Source organism: Papaver somniferum, chromosome 1, assembly GCF_003573695.1.
Source record: "Papaver somniferum cultivar HN1 chromosome 1, ASM357369v1, whole genome shotgun sequence".
In the NCBI taxonomy this organism is placed as follows: Eukaryota; Viridiplantae; Streptophyta; class Magnoliopsida; order Ranunculales; family Papaveraceae; genus Papaver; species Papaver somniferum.
This window is the reverse complement of record NC_039358.1, coordinates 79,539,094-79,559,062: the sequence shown is the minus strand read 5'-3', so window position 1 is coordinate 79,559,062 and position 19,969 is coordinate 79,539,094. Positions and strand designations below refer to the sequence as shown.

Below are 19,969 nucleotides of genomic sequence, written 5' to 3'. Positions count from 1 at the left end.
GCTACTTGTTGTGTGTATTCATATTCATGAATGAATTTGTATATATAGCAGATATTTAATGTAAGGTAAGTTGACTTGTTAGCATGTAATCTGCACTAAGCACGTCTAGGTTATTGGTATTTGGTTATTTTACTCAGTATGGCATGTGCTCTGCATAACATATTGCGCAAGTTTTGGTATTACAGATGATTTTTCGCGTATTTGACAGAGTATTGCTATCTCATTACATTAATTAGGGAAATTATTGCCCGATTATTTTGATTAGCTCAATTTTTAGTTTTTACAAAAGTGTATTAAGCTGATTGATTATCGATAAACAGAGAAGATTAATACTAAGACCAGTTCCTATGGGTGTGGCAAACCAAAAAGTTTACCATTTTTGCACCCACTACGGAGCTGGCAAACCGGTTTGCCACTTAGCCAGGCCAGGTCAAGTTTCTACAGAGCGGTCGAGTCTCGACCGCTCGGTCAAGTCTACACAGGCAGGTGTTTACTACACCGCTAGCGGCTCTTATAAGACCTGGCGGTCTAGTTAACACCTCTGAGTAGAATCTGATCCAACGGCCATAAATCTTCCCCTCTATAAATACCACATTCCTCTACCATTTTAACTCACACCTTCTTCCTATTTTCTTAGATTTTCAAATGGCTCAAAACATGTCTATGGCTCAATTCATAGAAGAGCAACATGCGGCCGAAAATCAAAAAGTTGCACTTCGAGCTAGTGTGCAAAATCAATTAAGAAGAGCAAATAGTTGGAGAGTTGCACATCAGCGCAATTTTAGCACGTTAGAAGATGAATGCATCTGCAGGAATTATGTTTTCTACACTAATCATCCAATCGTTGATGGCGCATTACGGCTTATTCCATTTTGGGAACACGTTTTAATGAAATTTGAAGAAGAAACAACGAACCTCAACAATCGCAATTCGATGGTGTTGGGTGCTCGGTTCTCCATAATTTCCAACAATGTTAACAATTATATTGGTATGATAAGGGAAGAGTCTCGAAACATGAGAAGTGGTGAAACCCTGCTGGAGATTGATCAAAGATGTCGTGCAAAGTGGCTCCGTGACAATGGAGAAAAGTTCCGATATGCCAATTGTTACGAAATCTTAAAAGTGCTGCCCCAATTTAATCTAGCTTATCAATTTTAAGTTCTCAATTTTAACTTATGTAGAAAACTTGAAATGAAGATTATTATTTATCAAACAAAAGTGCAATTACATTAACGATTTAAACAAACCACGATTCATATTAACAAAACTCTCAAACTAACGACTAACAAAACTCTCAAACTAACGATTACCACCAAATACATAATCCCCTAAGCCTGTTGGATCATGTGAAAACTCATTATCTGGACTCTGAGATGGTGGTTGAGTAGCATCAGGTGATTCATAACCTTGAAATGGTACCAGAGTCATTGCAGGTGCTTGAAATCGGTGAAATGCTGAACTTGTTGGGGTATAAATTACGGATTGCCTAAATGCATCCAAATTGACGTGTCCACCACCAGGAGTAAGTACAAGACCTTGAGGAATGAAACCAAGAGGAGACTGGAAATATGTTTCCAAGTTTGCTGCTGTTGGTGGTTGTTGAGTCTCTTCCACCATAGTCTCTTCCATCGGAGTGTGATGACGACTTATACGACCTCCACGACTTTCACTTGCATGACTTCCTCTTGCACGACTTCCACTTGCACGATTTCTTGTATTGCTCTCACCGGGCATTTGAGAATTTGACCCTAACGGAGTCTCAGGCAATTCATAACTCATACTCTCCCTCAAAGCCTGCATCTGACTCAAGTGAAAATTGCGGAATTGATTGGTAAAAAGCGCAAAATTGTTCAACTCGGTCTGATACTCTTCTTTTGTTGCCACCACATTATCGTATGGATAGCTTTGCTGCATACCTTCACTAGTAAGTGGAAATGTAACAACATCTCCACTTGGTGATAAAGTCTGGACTTCCCAAGATAGTGGAGGCATATGTGACGACCCCATTTGACTGCTAGGGTACGTACATGGTTCGCCCGTCGGTTGTGGGGGTTGGGATGGAAGATATGTAAGTGGCAAATTGCCAATTGATGGAAAGTCAACACTACCTAAGTTTTGTGGATGAACAACAATATTTATCTTGCATACCTTTTGGAACCAATTGTAGTAATTATAGTCATTTTCTGGTTCTGGGATCAAATCCTCAGCTTCTTCTCAAGGTTGTCCATTATTTATCAACTTTATCCAATCATCATGTGAAATAATTGAAGTTGGAAACGGGTTGATTGCTTTTACCTTTCTTCCTTGTAGCTGAAACAGGTGTCTTTCTCCGTAGTACCAAATACCCTGACCACTAGATGGACTGTAAAACACAAGTCGCTTAAGGCTTAACTAAAGCATGGATTGTGCCACTGGTTCATGGAACTCATCAATTACTGTATACGGCATTGGCGTAATGTTGATACTAGTTCTTCACACTTGTTGCATCCTTTGCATAGCAGCAACATTTTGACCATCATTAATCTGGCCAATCCAATTATCAGCTTTGTACTTGTACACGACTGGAAAAATTATCGTTTATCGTGAAGATCAGGTTCGGCGACCGTAAAGTAAGTATACCACCAATACTGAAAAATAACATTGACGAAATTTGATGTGTTAGTACATTCACCAATGAAAAATAACATCGATAATAAATCTAATAAGTAGTTCTTACCTCCAATACGACCAAAAATGCATTTAAGCTATCTGTCTTCTTAGTTGAGCAATCACTGAGACATATGTATAGCTCAGCTAAAATTGCAGAACCCCAATCATAATTTGGCGCTTTACTTAAATCTTCTAAAGATTCCAGAAAACCAATTAATGACACTGTGCTAGCACTGGGGAAAAAAACTTGGCCTAACATCCATAATACAAAAATACGTTCAATCTCGGGATAATCTTCAGGTCTGTTTATCCCCTTGGCATGGTAACGGCTCAAAAAAGCCTTCAACCCAGACACTCTAATCCATATAAGTGTAAGTCTCTGGATTCTGGATTTCCTCCAGTATCATTTGAGTACAAGGGGAGTAATTGTTTCCATCTTCCTTCTGATATCCACTTTAATTGGTTAAATTATACTATTTCACGCTGACTTTTTATTCCAGTCAACATATACAAATCTAACGGTGTGAACCCTAAAAACAACATGGTCATAAAAATAAAGTTTTTATGTGAAACTAAAATTTGTATCAAACTAAAAAGTTGAATTTCTAAAAATTAAAATTTGTTTCTGAACCAAAAATTAAACTATTGAATGGAAGAAATAAAACTTACCATACTCGAAATCCTTGAAAAAGAACGTATTTGTAGTGTTCCACCAACGTTCACAAATAACTCGTACAATTTGAGTCCTGTGGTTTTTGCCTTTCATGAAATATAAACGCTGCCAAGGATATCTTCTCAAGGATTCTCGAACAGGTTCGGGGAGTAACTCATAAATTTCACTTAGCTCAGACCACACACCTCTTAATTTAGGTAACAAAACTCGCTTGGGATGGTTACATAAATGCGAAGATGTTGCACCAGATCCAACTAGTTGCCTAACATTAGCGAACTCGTGCTCTTTATCCTGAACCCATACGATATCACTATCTGCAACAGATTTTCCTTTTTCTTTCTTGTTCCTTTTCCTTTGTCTATCTGTTTTGGAACTACTCATTTTTAAAAAATCGCTCTGGTCTGCTCTAGAGAAGGGAAGAAAGAAAAAAAAAATTATGAATGAAAACTAAAGGGAATAGGGGTATTTATAGGCTGTAGAGCACCGACCGTGGACGGTCAAGATTAAACCGTTAGCGGTGTGATCTAGATCTGGCGATCTCTTGTAGACCTCTAGCGGTGTAGTCTCGACCGCTAGGTGGAGACTCGATCGCTTATCCTTTTCCTCATAGTGGCGCGACCAGTTTACCGGCATGGCATGGCAAATGGGTGGGTTAGCCACCCCCATAGGAACCGGCCTAATAGTGTGTTTGGTTGGCAGCATTGGCAATTACACTTTAATCGGGCCAATTCTCCGAACTAAACATAAGATCTTTTTTCGGAATCCAATTCTACTACCACACTCTCGACTGCATAATAAATTAACGACCCATTGAGTATGCATTTCTAAATTGTCAAACTTGATTTATGCTATGTTGTAAGGCGAGGCGCGCCTAAGGCGCCCCAGAAGAGCGCCCGAGATTTAAAAAACAACAGAAGTAAGCTTTATTTTGGCGCCTTGGACGCTTTTCTTCTTAGGCGTCCGGGGCGCCTTTTACTATGTACACCTCTATGATAGCAATCTGACAGGCTTAAGGTGCATATGTGCACTCGAATGCCATAACAGTAGTTTTGCAGTTTTTGAAGAGCAGAAATGCGAAGGGTATTTGTGTATGAATAGATAAGGTAAAAAATGGTAATCAAAAATGACAACTAGATCCTTAATCTCATCCGCGCTTCCTCTTCTCCTTGTTCGTCCTCAAAATCTCACCAGGTAATACCTCTTAACGCACAGTAACCACATCTCTACTAAGAAATCTCAGTTTGATATCTCTCAAATTACTTTCAATTCTATAGGTTCAGGCATTTATCGTTCCTTGATACAAATGCTCAATCTCAGCACCCAAAACCAGTATTTGTTGGAACAAGAAAACATGGATTACAATCGAATTTTAGGTAAATTCATTTTCTCTTTCTGAAATGATGATTTATTAGGTTTATTACTAGATATTGGATAAGGTTTTTATTTTCATCTACCTTATGTGATTATGGTAGGATTATGTCAATGTCGAGTGCTGCAAGTGAATCAGAAAGTAGGGTTCCTAAATCTGTACATGTTAGCGTAGCTCATGAACTTGTCCAAGCGGCGCACCGGTACTTGGACGTCAGGTAATTTTAAACGTATCTTCTAAAAATTGATAAACATTTGTAGTTAGCATTCTTTGAAAAGAATCTGCGGAGGAGTCTTTTTGAGTCGCGTTCATAACATTTGATTTTGTTTTTTAACATAGAGTATGGAAGATTGATTGAATTTGCTATGTTTTTGTTGATTTTGAAGAACTTCCGAAGAATTTGCTGCAGGACATCCTCCAGGGGCTGTAAATGTTCCATATTTGTTCAGAATGGGAGCCGGTATGTTTCGCAAATTGAGAGCGTTTTCAATGCTACATCGAAAATTCTTTGTAGATCAATAGATGTCAAGGGGGCTTAGGGAGTTCATTATTACATTATTTTTTCGGGAAAATATTTCTACTGCATTGCAAGTTTTTATCATTAAAACTGGACGAGTTTATTTCTGCCATGAAGTTGTTTCCCATCTTAAGTATATTGCCTATCCAAAATTTTCCTATCAAGAGAACAGTATCCATAGATCCATGCTGATTAAAATTGTTTTGTTTCGTCTAGGGATGGCGAAGAATCCTAATTTCTTGGAAGAAGTACCGAAACATTTCGGTGAGGATGCTGAGATTGTAGTGGTACGTTGACATACTATATGTCTTACCAATTACTTTGCAACTTTACACATGCTTCTATTTGGGACATTTAATCTTCTTTTTTTACAGGGATGTCAGAAAGGAATGAGATCCCTTAAGGCTGTTGCTGATCTTTCAAATGCTGTAAGTTATCTAGTGCTTTAAGACACTATTTTGCTGCAATATTTTTAAGTGGAACGTTTTACATACAAACCACCACCTCAATGAGGTACACGTAGATTCTTTTTTTGGTGTTCGTTCAACTATTTATTTGTGCTGTCGGTTTAAGATGACATAATTGATGCCTGTTGTTCTATTGTTTTAACTTATTCTTCCAGCTTAAATCTCTCGTGTTCATCCAAGTGTTGACTTTCCAAAGCTGATAATTGCATTGCGTTTGGGCATATAGTTTGAATCTTATATAATGTTTGGAGTTAGTTGAAGGTTGATTGCAATGCACAATGGTGGTGAAAGCTAATAACTGTTCATTGATAAAGATCTTACCTATTGAGCCTGCCTGCTATGTATACCTTAGAGCTAAGATTAAGATGGCATACTCGAAGTGAACTGGAACCTAAGAGGGCAAATGGCGAGAACGAACCACCACTACATTATTTAAGTTGTAGATTTGAGCACCAAAAATTCATAAAACCTTCAACATAGTTCCCAAAGATGGTATGTTTAGCTATTAGTGTTTCTTGTACTAACATCTATTTATTTGTTTTATCAGTTTAAAATGACGTAGTTGATGCCTGTTGTTCTAGTTTTAACTTGTTCTTCCAGCTTAAATCTTTCATATTCAATAAGTGCCAACTTTCCAAAGCTGATAATTGCATAGCTTTTGGGCTATTTATAAAATGTGAGCAACGCCAAACCCCTCTAGTTTGAAGTATATCTAATATTGTGAGTTGGTTGAAAGTTGATTGCTAGACTTTATTATTTGGCAATGAATGCACAGTGGTGGTGGAAGTTAACAACTGCTGAATGATTAAGATCTTAGCTAGGGAGCCTGCCTGCTATGTGTACCTTAGAGCTAAGAAAAACCACCACTACGTTATTTGGTATGTCAAGAAGTTCTAGATTCGAGCACCAAAAATTCATAAAACCTCCAACATTGTTTATAGTGTTTCCTATAAACAGCTCAATTACAAACATTGAAAAAAACTGAGATGTTTGTTGCCAATTTTCTGCAGGGTTTCAGCGGTGTAATTGATGTAGCTGGTGGATACGCAGAATGGACTGCGAATGGACTTCCCACTGAGTAAATGATTGGCAAAGACTTGCTCAAATGAACACCGAATTTTTGGCAAAGAATAAGGAAAGATGATGTGCAAGAAAAATTATAATTTGAATCTGAGGAAGAGATTAAATACAATGATAATCTTACTTCAGTAGTTCAGTTTCCAAATAGTTATTCTAAATCATGTATGTATAAGATGTACAAAAATTGAGATGCATCAGCTTTGGCAAAGCACCTGCAAACATGGGTTACACCTCCATCTGTTACCCCATTCTTAAAACCTCTAGTGTTTGGTTCTTGCAATGGTCTGAACCACCACAACACGCATCGTCCAGTATATATTTGCAATCCATGAACAGGCATCTCCATCTTCCCAAGATATACCTAGGAACTGGAGCCACGACGTGCACCAAGCATGGCGTGATTGTTTTGGGCACTGTCACTCTAATGACGAGTACAAAATCACTAAGATATACTATGATCCTGCCAACCATTCCGACTATTCAATTGGCAGTTCCCACCGGTGCAACTATGGCAAATGAGTCGATAGTAGAGAGAGTGTGCCCACCCTTGCCTTAAAATAGAGAGACGAGTAAAAAATAATCCCTGTTTCTCCTCATTTCAAACGGATAACTAAACAAAAAGAAATGCTTCTTCAATTGTCAGTGTCCCTTAAATGGAGAAATCACCACCATCACCACCACCACAACCAGCCCTCTGCCGCCATTGTATGTTCACTCAGCAAGAAAGGCCAGCGTCTCCTCTCCTCCATCGACTCTGCCGGCGGAGATTCCACCATTTCTCATCGCCTCATTCGCAAATTCGTCGCCTCATCATCAAAATCTGTTGCTCTCAACACTCTATCTCATCTTCTCTCTTCTGATATCCGACATCACTCTTCTCTCTCCCTACCAGTAAGCAAACGAAATCATTCACTCACTCCTTTCACATCTTTACAATTTTACTAAATTATCTAATCCTCTTGAATTTTTCATTGTAGATGTACGAGTGGATTACTGAAGCTTCTTGGTTCGAATGGAACCCTAAATTAATCTCTACTGTCATTGCTTCACTTGAGAATCAAGGACAATTTGATGTATCTGAAAAACTCATTTCTGATTCAGTTCAGAAATTAGCCTCTCAAGAGCGAGAACTTGCGCTGTTTTACTGTAATTTGATTAATTCTTACTCGAAATACGGTTCTAAGAAAGGGGTTTTTGATTCTTACAATTGCTTAAAGAAACTTCTCTCTGGGTCTTCTTCTCTGAATCGTCAAGCTTATGAATCGATGATTAATGGTTTGTGTATATTGGATTTGCCTCATGATGCAGAGGAAATGATGGAGAAGATGAGATTAGAAGGGTTTAAGCCTTCTGATTTCGAGTTCAGGTCTGTTGTTCTTGCATATGGGAGATTAGGATTGTTAAATGAAATGAGAAGAGTTCTTGATCAAATGGAGAATTCTGGTTATACTTTAGATACAATCAGCTCAAACATTGTTCTTTCTTCGTACGGGGCTAATAAGGAATTATCTGAAATGGTTGTATGGATAAAGAAAATGAAGAACTCGAACGTTCCATTTTCAGTTCGTACTTACAATTCTGTACTGAATTCATGTCCAACTATCATGGCAATGTTGAAAGAACCCGAGTTTTTACCTCTTTCAATCGAAGAATTGATCGATAATGTGAAGAGAGTGGAAGGGGAGTTGGTTCAAGAACTAATAGATGGTTCATCAGTACTACTTGAGAATTTGAAATGGGATTCTTTAGAAGGGAAACTGGATTTACATGGAATGCACTTGGGGACTGCCTACGTGATCTTGTTAGAATGGATGGACAAGTTAAAGTCAAGGTTTCACGGTGGAGGAGAAGATTCAGTAGTGATTCCGGCAGAGATTAGGGTTGTTTATGGGCTAGGTAAACATAGTAGTGTTATGGGAAAATCTCCGGTTAAAGCTTTGGTTTCAGAAATGATGGTTAGATTGAAAAGTCCAATGAGAATTGGAAGGAAGAATGATATTGGAAGTTTTGTAGGGAAAGGAAAAGCAGTAAGAGACTGGTTATGTCCTGTGGTGTCAAATGAAACTCTTGCAAGACTATCTGCCACTAGAGCTCTCGAATAAGGTGATTTTCGTGTTATCTTTTAAACTTTGTAAATTAAGTTTGATGAATTCTGCCATTAGATTTGTGTAATTTTTAGGCAAGACATTGTTTTATTGTGAATGTGATTGTCTTTGAAAGTATGTTGTTATTTTACTTGTTTTTTGATAGACTAGAGAGTGGTGGAAAGGTTCAAACTCTCACAGGCCGGCTTGAAAACATAGGCATATTATACATCTCACCACGTTCTGGTTCTGAAGACATGGCAGAAATAATTTTTTTTTTCTTTCTTCCTTTTTAGATAATGGTTCCAACAACTAGTAATTTTACGCGTTAAATTAGAAGTAATCCTCCTTTGAACACCAATATGTACACCCTTTTGAAAGATAACAGAACATCTATCTCAGACTAACATTGAGAAACAAAGATGGGTGGTGTAGGAGCTCGAAAGCGATGGACTTGTGTGGGTGCTGTAGGAAGGAAGTTTAGGAAGTCTCGTCATCAGAATACGATCATTGTTGTTCACATTAATAACAGTAGAAGCCTCAGAGAAGATGATTTGGAAGATCATGTCCAAAAAGAACTTGAAAAGAGCTGTGAACAAGCTGTGGATGTCAAAGAGGTTGTAAATGTTGGTAGTGAGATAGAGGAGGTTGCTGATGATGCCGCATCATCTGAAGTGCTGGCAGAAAAGCAAAAACAATTGCGTGAAGAAGAACGTTTCGAAAAACAAAAGCAATTATGCGAAGAAGAAGAAAAACGTATCGAAAAGCAAAAGCAATTACGCGAAGAAGAAGAAGAACGTATCAAAGAAGAAGAACGCATCAAAAAGCAAAAGCAGTTGCGCGAAGATGAAGAACGCATCAAAAAGCAAAAGCAGTTACGCGAAGAAGAAGAGCGTATCGAAAAGCAAAAGCAGTTACGGGAAGAAGAAGAACGTATCAAAAAGCAAAAGCAATTACGCGAAGAAGAAGAACGCATCGAAAAGCAAAAGCAGTTGCGCATAGAAGAAGAACGCATAGAAAAGCAAAAACAGATACGTGAAGAAGAAGAACGTATCGAAAAGCAAAAACGATTATGCGAAGAAAAACGTACTGCAGCTATAAAGATCCAATCCTTCTTCAGAGGTCTTCTGGTATGCTAATAGTATTTCCTCTTTTGGATTCATTCAGTTAGAGATTTTTTAAAATTTCTCATATCGAATCAAATTAAACAGGCAAGACGAGCATTTCGAGCACTAAGGGGCTTAGTGAAGCTGCAGGCTCTGGTTCGTGGAGTGCGTGCGAGAAAGCAACAACAAATGGCTCTGCACTGCATGGGTGCCCTCATACGATTGCAAGTGCGGGTGCGATCCAGGCAGCTACTCATGAAGACATGCGATGATTAATGTATATACTTCATCTTAAATCAATCAACTCCCCTGAAGGCCTGGATAAGTGTTTTACTTCAGACCACACTGAATTCCTCCTTAATTTCTTGTTTTATGTCGCTATTATTTCATCACTATTATCTATTTGTTTGTATGTTTTGTGTGTGCTAGACAATACAAGCAGTAATAATCCTAGTGTATAGCAATGATATATCTTTCTTCTTTTTTTCCAAGAGGATTTTATTTCAAAAAAGAGATTACATATCTAGGAGAAAGTCAGGTTTTTCACCTGACCGTTCACCTATTTCATTTTTTATCCTACAATATTTCGCTGTTTTATTAGCTATGGAGATAAAAATTGTATTAACGTAATTTATTCTTGAAAAAGAAATATTGTTCAAAAGAAACTGATGATCATCTTAAATCAACATAGTTAGTGATTATTATTCTTCATATAAGTGATTGCACTCTTTCCATCACTACTAATACAGAATGTGCTAATGCCTTTGTTTTTAATCCATTTGATTCCTTCTAGTATGGCAATGTATTCTGATTCCTTTCCTCCGCTGATCTAGCTACTCCTTTGATAAGCTTGCATCCTTCAAATGACCCTTTGATTGTTCAAAAGACACTGACAATCATCTAAAATAGTTTGATTAAACTAACACCGTTGGTGATTATTATTCTTCAAATAAGTGATTGCACTCTTTGCAGAATGTGCTAATGCCTTTGTTTTCCATCTATTTGATTCCTTCCAGTATGGCAATGCATTATGCTTCTTCCACTGATCTAGCTACTCCTTTGATAAGCTTGCATCCTTCAAGTAACCCTGTCAAATCAGTTAATACAAGACCAAAACCTTCTTTATTAGTGTCTGAGTCATAGCTAGCATCACAACATAATATATTGCAAGTATTAGGCAGGCCACTATTATGTGATGTATGTATAGGTGCATAACATGGTTTTTAAAACCGCACGATTTGCACCAATTTTTCTTCTTTTTTGAAGACATTCACATCGTAACTTTCAATCGCATCAAAGAAGAATCGTGTTTATTCATTTTTTAAAATATACGAATTTAACTTTTTTTTCTTGGTTGACCAATCAAAGACAGTGTAATAATTGATATTCCCCACTCCCCCTCGTACTTCTGTGTCCTCATAGATCCCAATCAACTACCTAGATATTTAGTGAAAAAGCGGGGGTCTAACAACCACACCCAATATTTCATTTCGGCAATCTGTATGGACTAACTCCAATATAATTCCAAGAGAATCAACTAGACAGTCAGACTCAACAATGAAAATATATCCAAGAGTTGTATCTCTGTTTCACAATGTAATCAGAAAATCAAACAGATAGAAATCCGTGAGCCTGATTATTATGTGAAACAACTTGAACGGTACCAAAGACAAATGTTCAAGTGTCAATCAATATAATCAACAACCAAAGGTTGGATTCTGTAATTGATCAAACTACGCACAACCTGTGATATTTCTATTATATAACAAAATATAATGCGGAAAAGAAATAACACAGACACCAGAAATTTTGTTAACGAAGAAACAGCAAATGCAGAAAAACCCCGGGACCTAGTCCATATTTGAAAACCACACTGTGTTAAGCCGCTATAGACACTAGCCTACTCCAAGTCAACTTCAGACTGGAATGTAGTTGAGCCTTAATCAAGATCACATTGATCAAGGTACAGTTACACTCCTTACGTCTCTGAACCCGCGCAGGATTCTACGCACTTGATTCCCTTAGATGATCTCACCCACAACTAAAAGTTGCTACGACCCAAACTCGAAGACTTGATAAACAAATCTGTCTCACACAGAAAATTCTATTGTATAGATAAATCTGTCTCCCACAGATAAACCTACGAGTTTTGTTCCGTCTTTTGATAAATCAAGGTGAACAGGAACCAATTGATATATCAGACTTATATTCCCGAAGAACAACCTAGAAATATCAATCAACTCACAATAATCTTAATCGTATAGTAGCAAAACAAAATATTGTGGAATCACAAACGATGAGACGAAGATGTTTGTGACTACTTTTTATCTTTCCCATCGGAGATAAATCTCGAGAAAATCTTATAGAAGATAGTACTCAATACGATAAAACAAAGTAAGATCAGAACACACAACTACAGAGAAAATAGTTGGGTCTGGCTTTAGAATCCCAATGAAGTCTTTAAGTCGTTAATTTATAATGGTTTAAGGAAAAACCTAGGTTAAAGGAGAATCGAATCTACTCGCAACTAGTATCACACATGAGGTGTGGGGATTAGGTTTCCCAGTTGCTAGAGTTCTCCCTTATATAGTCTTCAAATCAGGATTTGATAACTTTGGAACAAAGCAATTAATATCCACCGTTAGACGAAACCTGATTCAAGATTCAAGCTAATATCTTTCCACCGTTAGATGATCTTTATCTTGTTACACACAAATGAAATATACCTTCATTTAGATATGGGTAACCGTACCTAAACGTGTATATTGAGTTGGTTCAATAACAGTTAACCGAAGTTAGCCATATGAACACTTTTGTCTTAACCTTGTTCATCTTAACACTTCTAGATCAATTGATAATCAAATGAATCTAATTATGTTACTCATAGAGTTTTTCAATTGTTTCTATTATCTTAGAAGTATACAAGATACAATTGAAGCAAAATCGGATTGATTCAAATGAATTAGTTCATGAACATTTTAACCACGGTTTGCAAATATTGCATTCCTTAATATATAAATGTATTTGTTCATGAGTATGAAATCATGCTTAACCGATTTAAGAACCTAAACCACTTAAGTTTGCAAACGGGTACGCAAACTTAAGTTCCGGACCTTGGTCACAAGCCGACATTTTGTAAACGGGTACGCAAACTTTATCTCCGGACTGAACTCAGTTGAAACCGTTTGCGAACGGGTACGCAAACTTGGTTCCCGGACTTCAACAGTTAAATCAGTTTGCGAACGGGTATGAAAACTTAAGTACCCTAACTTAAACAATTGAATAAGTTTGCGAACGGGTATGCAAACTTCCGAACATGAATTCCGTCAATACAATTCGTACACTAAGTACACAAACCTTAATGTATCCGGACATGGGTTTTAGCTCTTAACTCCCATTTCAATACATTCTTAGAAGACGACAATAGCTGTCTCACTGTGATACCAATATTCTGCGTAGCACGTGTCGCGGTTTCAGTAGTCACACACAAGATAACTGTATAACCCTTGCTGTACAGAGAAACCTGAGTAGCAGAGGATACCTTCGCAGATCTACTTTATCTTATCCCAGAAAAGGATACCTCGATGGTCAAGATAGGAAAAGTAAAGCCTAGTCTAGCGAGAGGCAGCTGGCAAAGGGACACAGGTAGATGACATATCTAATCAGCATTAAATGCACAAATCTCTTATCTACACGCATAACCAAAGCACGTGGAGAGAGATGATGTGGCGGAACCTGAATGGAAAAGGAAAGCGGTGAATGAAGGTACAATCTGTACTAAGGCTGGGAAGTTCCCGAAGGAACGTGGGTCAGCTGAGGTGGCAGAGTCCGACTGGAGAAAGCACGCGGTGGACGAAGGTACCATTTGTACGGAAGGTATATCAGAGAACGATGGATCCAAAGACAACAAAGATATACCTGGAGCAGAAGGGGCTATAAATACCAAGCTTCACCAACAAACTAAGGGCATTCAATATCCAAGAGAGAATATCTAGTCTTAAGCTTATACCTCTTTAATGTTTAGAACTCAAGTATTTACTTCAACTTGAGTTCTCTTTATTACTTTGGGAAGCATTTAAGATCTTTGTAACCACCACAACTTAATACAAAACAATCACTCGTTACCCCGTGGATGTAGACGAAAGTCGAACCACGTAATCTCTTGTGTCTCATGATAACTTAGTAGCATTTACATTATATTTGTGTTCTTCGTTACTATTGTGATATCGAATATCCTTTATTAATTAGCATCATCAGCTCAACATAGGTATCAATACTACTTAGTATCTGATTCTCTGAGCTGTATACATTACATAGACTATGGGAAAATTAGTAGTCACAGTTTGGCGCTAGAAGGTTTTTCTCACCAGCTTGAGTTCTCATATTCCTTTATTCTTAACATCTTATGTAATGAAGAGATCTGTGCTCTACAACGATGAATCTCACGTTCTAGTGATTTGTTCATCCGTTATTAACGTATGTTCTTAGAGTTCATAGCCTCTAAAGACTTACCACATCACAAATATACAAAGTTTTTCGCAAAAATGCACTCACAAAACGTTAAAACTTTTGTTTTATACTAAAACATCCTTTTCCGACAAGGCATCCTTTAAATATGAGTACCTCTGACTACAGAGGAATCTCAGTGAGAATTTAAGGAAAAATATCTTCTAAAACATTTAATAACCTTTTTTTTTTTGGGAGATCTGACACACTTTTTTAATTGGTTTTCAACATTTAAGGTTGTTCTTTCCAAGGATGTCATAAGAAATTTAGTACATGTTTATCAAGGCGTCATTTCAGTCATTTTTCTGAAAAAGTTGCTTAGCCGTCTTCTGTGTCAGAGCATTAATTGCTGTTTTTAACGAAGGCATCCAAGTAGCAGATTTTTCCACTTTTTTCTGTATCAACAGGATAGTCAATGACCTAAACCATGCAGAAATCAAGTGACGTTCCAACAAGCTTACGACCAGCAGTTACGAGAGGAAGATCTCAAAAGCCATCTCAAGCGAATCAACGAACAGAAGCAGAGGACTGGAAAAGTGAAATAGCAAGAAGAACAATTGCTAACAAGCCACCTATTCCGGCTGAAGGGATGGGGAAAACATCGGGAGCTCAACCACTTTACGACATGCCGTTACCGGAGCATCCTAATGTAACAAAGCCACTTGCGGACAACGCAGGGTTACCCAGAACCCTATCTCCTACGGGGTGGGGGTTGGGAAACCTAACTCCAATCCATCTAGATACCGACACTCCGGCCATAGAAGAAGGAGCGGATGACTCTGAGGATCCGGACGACAATACTCCTCAGAGTGGTGGAATCCACAATGAAGATCAAATGGAAGCACAAGTAGCAACTTTGCCACTCCTTAACAAGGATCATAAGGATGCAATGCACGTGATGGCTAAGGAGAACCAGAACCTAAAAGATATGCTGGATGTGCAGATCGAAGGTTCCCAAACTCACCATCCATTAAAGAGGCGTGAGAACGGAGCTATCTCAGGAAGACGAAGGGTGGATCCTAACCCGCTAAAGGCTAACCCACCAGGGGGAGGCAGGAGAACGCAGCATGATCCAAACGAAATGGATCCAACTTAAAATCCCTCTCAATCTTATTATGATGACACATTTTCTAGAGATGCTCAGAATGTGAACATGGTCATGGAGCAAATGGAGAAAATTCGGAAGGAGATACAAGGATTGAAAACCGGTCACACAGGAGCAAGGCTAGAAGAGGTACTCCAGGAAGAGACAACATCTCCATTGTCTCTTCGTATTTTGAGGGAGCCTATCCCTGCGAAATGCCCGGTACCTACATTTTAGGCATACAATGGTACCTCTGATCCCGCAGCCCACTTACCTACTACACTCGTGTCCTTGCCCATTGGGAAAGAGATGAGGTAGTACTTTGTAGGTACTTTCCTGCAAGCTTGACAGGATCAACATTGGCACGGTATGACAACTTACCAGCAAACTCAATTGACTCTTTTGAGCAACTGTCTATGGAGTTCTTGGAGACATACATATAAAACAAGACAACAAAGACAGGGTTAGATAGGCTATTTGCTTTATCTATCGGACCCCGGGAAACATTGATGCAATACACAGACAGGTGGCAGACGACATGCCAAGCAATTTGGAAAGTCAATCCAGAAATTAGCATTAATTGCTATAAGTACGGACTTGATAGAACCTCAGCTATCTTCGTGGAGCTTCACAACCGAGCCCTTGATTCCGAAGGAGAGCTTAGGGTTGTCCAAGATCGTTACATCAGACTCGAAGAAATCCAGAAGGACAACCCCAGGGCGCAAGCAAAAATAACAGCAGCTCCGCAATGAACCAACTCTCTGGAACCAATTTCGGAGATACCTAAGAGGCAAAATGAAGCCGGGGGCAGAACTAGCTCTTGAGATAAAAGATCAAAATACGGAGATGGCAAAGGCAGAGGAAAAGGGAGAGAAGAATGAAAAGGCGAGGGTACCCAAATATACCTCAAGCTAAAACTTTTCCACCTATAAGTCCCTTCTCCGAAAGTAATTGTCAATGGACTGAGTCGAGACAATACAACTAATCTGTTCACACTTCGTGTGATCGCCTATGGATACGAGATCGAGACAATACAACAACGAAGTATGTTTACTTGATAAGAGGTTGGGACTTAACCAAACACAATATGATTACTATCAAGTAAATAGGAATTAACGTTTGTGTAATTTACTTTAAATTATAATAACAACAATTATAATTGCGGAAAATAAAAGTAAATGACACAGCAAGATTTTGTTAATGACGAAACCGCAAATGCAGAAAACCCCGGGACCTTGTCCAGAATTGAGTACTCTCAGGATTAAGCCGCTATACAAAATCAAACCAACTTCGTATAGTTGAGACCAAGCAACTAAACCTATAGTTCATCTAGTTCCGTTTGTATTCCCACGCCTCCAACTTATGAATAAGTCACGTACTTGGAACAATTCCTTTGGTTCATATTCCAAACATTAAAGGAACAACAAATCTGTTTGGTATCAACTCTCTTCAACCAAGTGATGTGAGTTCGACAAAGGCTCTTCTGTTTATCTCAATAAACTCCTTCGGCAGGTTCTTAGATCTATCTTATGATCAACTACCGAAGTAATTATTAAGATTTTGCAATACTTTTAATCACAAAGAATTGTATTGATGCCGATCTACATAACTAATCAATCTAATCTACCACAAGGATAAACCGATTATAGTTGGATCCTCTATACCGAAACAAGTATTGTGCACACCAAAGATTATGAACCCCAAATCAGAAATCTTCAGTATCTTCTTTTTCTTCAAATCTTCTTAGATCTTCAATAAACGCATGCACACAACGACTTGAATCTCTTGTGATCAACCACGCACAGAACGGAGTCTGTTAACAATGGATTATCACAAGACGTCTTTAGATCTACAAACAGTCTAAAGATCCCTGTCGAAACTTCGATCTAGTTTGAGTGAATCTTATATCAGAAGAGAAGATTCTCAAGCATAAACAAACTAGGTACAATCAAAGCTCAACCACCGTTAGTCAATCAAATCAATCGAAAACACAAGATAAACCACAATTATCTAATTTCTCACCAATGGTACTAATAGAGATTCTCAATCCCAAAGAAGACTTTAAACTGAGCGGCCGTAAGAGATTTCACCTAATTAGGTTACTCTCCTCTCCGAATAGGCGGCTTCACCAGTAACAACACAACCGAGGAAGTTTGCTGTCACGAAGGATTAGTTTGCCCGAAATGCAAACTTCAAGTATTTATAGACAAGGAAGTTTGGACACCAAGGATTTTCCAAAACCGAAAATATTCTTAAGATATGCAATATATTCCAAATTCGGTTTTAATAATTCCTGGAAATGCTCTGTCCAAAATATTGACCGAAATCTCTTTGGAAAATCTCCAACTAGTAAATGCACATTACTAATTCTCGTTTTCCTAAAATAAAATTAAAAACCTTAAATAAAATATTCTTAACTTATTTATGTTTCGATCCTGGGATTTTCTTCCTTTAGCTATTAAGGAATAACTTTGAACAATCAAAGATAAGCGTTACTGCACATGTTCAAAGTATGTCGACATCCTTACTTTGTAAGTCCTCTTTCATACTTACAATCTTGAAACCGATTTTCCACACTTCCAAACAAGTTTAGAATTGGTTCATCTGACTTTCAAGAACTATGTGATTGATCAAGAACACTCAATCACAAATCATGGGTTTAACGGTTCTACAAAAACAAGTTTCGGTTCTACTTCAATGTGAGTATTGTGCATAGGCACACTAGCTTTCCAAAATTCTGTTGACTAGGTACTAGGATCGGTTCCACACATATATCTGGTATCTAACTTGTACGTGTTACACATGTCCATAGGATCGGTTTTCCTTTGCCTAAAAACGGGTTGCACATGTCCATAAGATCGGTTCCCCAACTTGCTGCACCTCATACAAGGATCAATTCCCCTTTGTGATGTGTTGCACCTCTTACTAGGATCGGTTCCCTTTTATCCAGAGTCGGTCATACACAAAATCACAAACTCGATCATGCCATCTCAGGTGATTACTTAAGATCTGTTTCACTAATAAAAGTCATACCAATACAAAAGTCAGGCTTTTGTGAATAGTTTTACCAAGAACATAAACAAGTCATGAACGATTATACTAATCACACATATTGGTTGTTCACAAGATATGCAATGAATAACAATACGAATAATGCCTGGCGATTTCCTTTTAGATTCACAAAACAAGTTCATGCATTTATTTCCTTAAAACACATGTAAAACATTGTTTCCTAGGATGAAATCCTCACTTAATACCCATACATAATCACAATAGCATTTAAACGATTATGTCGATGTCTTATCTACAAAGTTTAATGGTTAAACAATAAACCTCGTATTGTATTCCTTAATACCATGTCTAATTAGAGTATTCATGCTTCGCAGTTTTTTTTTCAATATGCACGACTTGAAAGATACGTTAGGGAATGAAACAGTTGTAGATGTGGAAAAACGATTTGCTGGTTTTTAAGAAATTGAGGAGACGACCGTGCAGAAACTCCTTGAACCGAGCAAACTGTCTAACCTCACACAGATGCACTGCAAAAAGGGAGTGCTTTGAATCGATAGATCAATTTGTAGGACTCCGGCCTAAACCAAGACAATGGCCGTTCCAGAGTCAATTCGGTCACAAGAAAGGATGAGTCGATCTGTAGGAGGGAAGCTGAGAAATGTGTGAGATCAATGGTGATCGAAATTGTAGGTGTGTTGTGTATTCTGCGTGAAGCAATAAGATAAGTTCTGATTGATTGAATTTGCTCTGTTGAGAGTAATTGCTCAGACGTCGAGTTCTTAATCTCTTATTGTCTGTTTGACGAAAGAGTGTCCGTTTTTCAATCATGATTCCGAGACTTATTTATATTGCAACAATTGTAAACACCTTGATCCCATGAAGTGTGACAGTTGCTGGAGTCAAAGAGTGGGGAAGTGGAAATCATGTTAAAACCAGTTGCTCATCGTGTGGAGACTTGGTTGATTTTCTACCCACTACTTTGCTAACTCCTCTAATTTCTTGCACGACTTGCGCACATTCTCATCGTGTATGAACACGTGCTGTAGACCGCCAGACCAAAACCCTAGTTGATATCCCCCATGTGACACTATTGATGTCTCGTGATTTTAGTTAGTCAGTTGCTGACTTGTTGAGACGATGAGTCTTTGTATGGCTGAGTTGAACAAATGTATTGGGACTCATGAATTGAACGTGTCTGTTGAGACAGAGGTATAATTGTCGAATAAATGTTGATAGTTAAGGTGAACAAATATTTCTCATTTGATGAATTGTTGAATATTGATAGTTGAACCAATATTCCTTAGTCTGAGCAAATATTGCTCATCTGAGCAACTGGTGCTCGTTTGATGAATTATTGGTAACATAATCAAATAAAATATTAATTTAAAACACTGGCAACTGAACCGAGTATGATAATTAAAA

General features: G+C 38.0%; 3 protein-coding genes across 6 annotated transcripts; all 3 read left to right on the top strand.

Annotated features, from left to right (window-relative positions):
- The first annotated feature begins 4,355 nt into the window (after positions 1–4,355).
- Positions 4,356–6,991, top strand: LOC113330639 (thiosulfate sulfurtransferase 16, chloroplastic-like). The gene is made up of 7 exons (XM_026577467.1): positions 4,356–4,513; positions 4,597–4,695; positions 4,795–4,908; positions 5,078–5,151; positions 5,425–5,495; positions 5,583–5,636; positions 6,686–6,991. Exons 1-7 carry the CDS (start codon positions 4,446–4,448, stop codon positions 6,755–6,757), a joined length of 552 nt encoding a protein of 183 aa, XP_026433252.1. The 5' UTR covers positions 4,356–4,445; the 3' UTR covers positions 6,758–6,991.
- A 362-nt stretch (positions 6,992–7,353) lies between these two features.
- LOC113291628 (pentatricopeptide repeat-containing protein At2g17033-like) lies at positions 7,354–9,410 on the top strand. Of its 4 annotated transcripts, none has more exons than XM_026541141.1 (3): positions 7,354–7,646; positions 7,733–8,858; positions 9,275–9,410. In XM_026541141.1, exons 1-2 carry the CDS (start codon positions 7,380–7,382, stop codon positions 8,855–8,857), a joined length of 1,392 nt encoding a protein of 463 aa, XP_026396926.1. In that variant the 5' UTR covers positions 7,354–7,379; the 3' UTR covers position 8,858; positions 9,275–9,410. The 4 variants fall into 4 exon arrangements, with proteins under 4 accessions (XP_026396926.1, XP_026396932.1, XP_026396939.1 ...); XM_026541147.1 differs by having other exon boundaries at positions 9,262–9,382; XM_026541154.1 differs by lacking the exon at positions 9,275–9,410 and adding an exon at positions 9,006–9,147.
- LOC113291649 (putative golgin subfamily A member 6-like protein 3) lies at positions 9,214–10,450 on the top strand. Its single transcript, XM_026541164.1, has 2 exons — positions 9,214–9,969; positions 10,051–10,450. Exons 1-2 carry the CDS (start codon positions 9,262–9,264, stop codon positions 10,219–10,221), a joined length of 879 nt encoding a protein of 292 aa, XP_026396949.1. The 5' UTR covers positions 9,214–9,261; the 3' UTR covers positions 10,222–10,450.
- Positions 10,451–19,969: the final 9,519 nt, after the last annotated feature.